Below are 4,887 nucleotides of genomic sequence, written 5' to 3'. Positions count from 1 at the left end.
GTCTGGTTATATGATTTTGTGGTGGTTCTCAGGAACCGCTGGCACAACCGCCGCAAAACCGAGAAATAGCGTCGCAATGTTTAGCGGCGGTTTGAAACCGCCGCGATCTGGACAACAGTGATTCGCGCGAAATGACAGTCGGTTTGAAACCACTGCTGTTTAATGGCCACGGTTTTGTTCAAATTTAATTACCGGCGGTTTGAAAACGTTGCTGTTTAACGGCCAATGTTTTTTGAAATGTAACTGGCGAAACCACCGCTATCTCCTAACCTGAATTTCCAAATTTCAAACGGCTAGTTCGCAACCGCCACTATTTTCCGGTTGAATAGCCGCAAAAATACTGTATTGTACACTGGCAATCCACTCTATTTTTTATTTTAATGTACATTTTTTCTTCTTTTTTTAATCCTTCTTAATATTAGTAAGTTAAATTATTTTATATCCCGAAAAATAAATTGCAAGGTAAATGGCAATAGCAAAACCATTAATTTAATTAACATAATTATCCGAATATCAACAAAGTGTACTCCCTACTAAGAGTTGCATAATCAACTACATAAAAGTGTATATCTGAAAGAAGAAAAGGTTCCATAATCCTAAGATCTACTTTCTATTTTGTCCCTCCAACGTACTCATCCATGTGGCGACGTCTGATGGCAGCTTCCTACCTTACCCTTGAAGTAGACATATCAAAGCACTCTCCATTGCCTGCATCCTGACCTTCCCAGCTGCTACTTCATCCTCCACTGCCTGTCTTTTTGTCTTCTCGGCTGCTACTTCATCCTTCACTGCCTTCCTTTTCAATTTCTCTGCTGCCAACTCTGCTTGTAGTTCAAGCAGCACCCTTTGGGTCTCCTCCCTTTCAAAACCATTACTTGGCTGATGGGAATTCATACCGAAGACTTGACTAGAAGTCGGCCCCAACCCCATGCCATGCACCCTACCTGGGTGCTCCTTTCCGAGAGCTTGAGCAAGCGAATCATTCTGAGACAACGGTCTAAAGGATTCATCACGTTGCTCAATAGCCTCAATTCTTTCCTACACACATAGATAAGTAATTATAAGCATTTATTAGCTAATCGCTAACCGCACAGACTTCCAATTAAATTTTAAAAACTAAAACATAGAAGAAACTACTTCCCGATTCTCAACACATTACTTACTCCAATAGCCCGAGCTGCATCATGAATATAGGAGCCATTAGTTCTTTTGTGCGTTAAGAGATACAACTCTCCTCTACTAACTCTCCTCCCTTGTTGTTCCGACTGTACCAATAATGATGACAAAGTAAATAAGTAGAGGAAGATATAGTTCAAAAACATTCCCAAAATTAGATTACCTCTTCTTCTCTGAGCCTTGCCAAGCTTTTCGATCCCCCGGTGTGGGTGTAAAGCTGCTTTGATCGATTCTCAGCATTTTTCCTGCACTTCTCCTGTCATGCCATCAAATTAAGAGTTACTAGACACTAGTTCTGACTAACTCAATGTGACATAAATGGAATTTTTCTGTTATGAAATGAAACTATATTACCTGTGTCTCTTCGCTGTTGCGATAGTCGAGAAACCATCTCCAATAGTCCGCAGTAATTCCATCTAGGCGGTTTTCAATATTTTCTTCAATTGAAAGTTCTGGGTCATAGCAGTGATGGTATAATCTGTTCCTTGTTTCCTTCCAAGCCCTTCCTAGAATTTTGAATATTATACGCTTGATAATTCCTCTACTATCTTCTTCAAAATGGAACATTTCCTGCAACATTAAAATTAAGTTGTCAGTAGTGTTCAAATTATGAGTTTGGAATGGTACGAAAAAATAAAAATAATATTTTACCTTTACACATTCATTATAGACCTTGTCCCTGGTGCGAACCTTTCTCCAGTTCTTCTCGCAGATTGGGAATTTGGTGTAGTCAGATCCTAGCAGTCCCATAACGCTGCTCAGTAGACCTGCTTCATCCCCAACTGGTTGCAGTTCACTGTTAAACCTGAGTACGATCTTTCTCCCGTTAGGTGACTTCATAGCTTCCTTCACACTCAGTTTGACCTGTTTGATTGTGCCATCAGATTCTGTAAAACATATTTATTCTTAGTTAGTTACCATTGGAGCCAAGCTGCGATGACATCATAGGAAAATAGCTAAACGAAAAAATAGAATTAAATAAATTCTCTTATACCAATTGTTTTAACATCCCAAAATTCTGTGGTCTTGCGTCCCTTGCGCTTCTGAGCATCCGATGCAGCAAAAAGGTTATCAACATGTTGCTCAAAAGAATCTACATCATCTGCCTCTGGGTCTAAATCTTCGGCGTCCGGCTCCGAGTTTTAAACATCATGGGTGCAAGCCTGTGGAGCAGGCAGTGGTTCACTGCGGAGCGGACGAAAGGGGCATAAAGACGAGGATGCGGGGACACCACTGCCACTGGATGGCAGAATTGGGCAGTCCGCTCTCTGCGAAGTTGAAGCCGCATCAAATCCTACTTGAGGCTGTTGACATGCTGTCTCTACACGGGCTTTCTTCGTGAAATGACCTACCCTTGGCATCTTTCCTAATTGCATTCGGATCATAACAAAGTGATAATAATTAATATACAGATAATAATATGTATTAACATGCAAAAATGACATTGGCATACCCTAGTTACTATTAATTGAACTTGGGTATTTATGGCATATTGATATTAAACAATTTATAAAATGAGACCAAAGACCACAGTTAAGGGTGATAATAGATAATTTAATATATAATATATACAAAGACATGAAGACAGTTCATTTTCAATTCTCTTATCTTGTTACTCAACAAGAAGTTGATGTCAATCTGTTTCCACTCTAAGCTATAAGCACAAGTGGACAATATATTCTTGTTTTGTAAAATTCCTCTCTCATAAATATATCATAATATATATGTGTGTAAAAATGTTGATGAAATGAATGTTAATAAATTAAAGCATACATTTGATGCACTTTTGTGGAAACTTGTTCATTGGAATGGTCTAGTTGCAATTCTAGATCTCATTATATATTTCTGAAAAAATAACAAGGCCTATATATATATAAATAATAAACTTAATATGTACTATTCAAAAATCATTAAAAAGGAAAAAAAACCCTGTCTATCTCTTTTTACTGTAACAAACAAATTTGGTTTATCATGAGTAACAGTGGTTTTAGGAAATAGGAACATTAAAATAGTTTACCACACCTCATCAAAGACTTGATTATTCAAAATAATTTCAGCATTTTTTAATAAAATATAAAATGGTTCTCAAAATGTCATTCATGTCTACCTTATTTTATTTGCCAATCTGAAATCATAACTATTCTAATTATGACAGCACATAACATATAGATTAGGAGAGTACATGAGTAAATGGATTGAGAATACATATATAGGTTAGGAGAGTACATGAGTAAATGGATTGAGAGACTCTATTAACAAAGAACTCAAAGTTGGGCCTAAAAAGGTTAACCATTGATGTATTCATAATTACTCTATAATGCCTAGATTCATCATAATATTCTGCACTATTGGAGGTTAATTTTGGGCTTGAGACTTAGCAGTAGCATGTTTATCAATTAGAAATGTGAGTCAATAGAAGTATCTAGAAAAGTTAAAATGCCAAGGACAACTACAGCCTTCAAAGAATTCATGTTTTGTTATTTGATTAGGCTTATATTGATCATACACGTTATTCTAATACTACTTTTTCTAAGTTTGAACTAAGACAATTCATTTGACCCAAAATATATAGTCATGGATACATAACAAAAGGGCAAAGTCTCTGATACATAACAAACAATATTTGATAACTAGAAAATTCTTGTATATAATACTCCATGCCCATTCTTATTAGTTTAAGTCACATCTCCTGTATTTAAAGGTTACTAATTTCTAAAAGATTGAAAATTTTTCCTTTTTCTAAGGTCTAATTGTGCGTGGCATCATTACTAAGTATTAGGTATTTTTTAGCATTTAAAATAAGATAAAGGATCCTATATGGTAAGTGGGAAGTGGGAGACTTGAGAATCATGATAAATTGGTTTAGCGTTATTGGTATTGATTAAGAAATTACTGAACGCAGTCAATACTGAGAATAAAAAACGTAGGCAACCATTATCAGCAACAATATTCAATTATAACAGTGAGAACATAAAAAATGCATTCCAACTGAGAATTAATACCCAACTCAGAATCCACCATTAACGAACTCATGCTCCTCATCAACAAAAGGCACTCCCCATTAACAAATTAACTCAGCTAACCACATTAGGAGCAACTTGCTGTCAACTTTAAACTCATTATTGGCTTCTTTTTCAAACACTAAACAAGTAAAAAAGCACAGGGTGTCCAGGGGTGCTTACCCGCAGGTGGATGGCTGGATTGATGGTGAGAGTGGAACCACCAGGCTTCGGGCAGAGCGAGAAGGGGCTCTCGACATTGGATCGCCGCAGAGACAGGCGTGGAGGAGAAGAAGCAAGACGAAGAAGGCTTCTTAGTGGTTCGACAATATTGAGCAGGTTTAGTATTAGTGGAAAAAAAAGGATTATGGATGTGGCGGTGTCTTCTCTGATTTTAAATTTAAGTTTTTTTTCTTTTTGTAATTTTTTTATAAGTATTATTAGTTATTAATAGAAAAATTATAAAAAAAAATATAAACTCAACGAATAATCACCAAATTAAAAAAAAAATTATTTTGTGAAAATTTAAGAATAATATTGGTTGTTTACAAAGAAAAGTTTATAACAAAAATATATACTTAGTATAAAATTACCAACATTTTGCGTATAAGAATATCTTATTTTTATAATCAAGGACGCCAAAAATAGAATAAAAAATTGAATCTTTAAAGTTTATTTTAAAAATATATATTTACTGTTGGGTATTGTTATT

At 35.6% G+C, this 4,887-nt stretch overlaps 1 protein-coding gene across 1 annotated transcript in view; it reads right to left on the bottom strand.

The window, feature by feature from the left end:
* The window catches only part of LOC110271457, a 7,019-nt gene continuing 2,734 nt past the window's right edge, over positions 603 to 4,887 (bottom strand). Inside the window, exons 5-6 of the mRNA XM_021122381.1 lie at positions 1,164 to 1,265; positions 603 to 1,038 (exon numbers count right to left, since the gene is read on the bottom strand). Coding sequence (XP_020978040.1) covers positions 670 to 1,038; positions 1,164 to 1,265 — 471 coding nt within the window. The 3' untranslated portion in view covers positions 603 to 669. The remainder of the gene's footprint in view (positions 1,039 to 1,163; positions 1,266 to 4,887) is intronic.

The sequence above is a fragment of the Arachis ipaensis genome, chromosome B04 (genome assembly GCF_000816755.2).
Source record: "Arachis ipaensis cultivar K30076 chromosome B04, Araip1.1, whole genome shotgun sequence".
Classification (NCBI taxonomy): domain Eukaryota; kingdom Viridiplantae; phylum Streptophyta; class Magnoliopsida; order Fabales; family Fabaceae; genus Arachis; species Arachis ipaensis.
The sequence above is the reverse complement of the archived record's forward strand: the minus strand, read 5'-3'. Positions and strand labels throughout refer to the sequence as shown.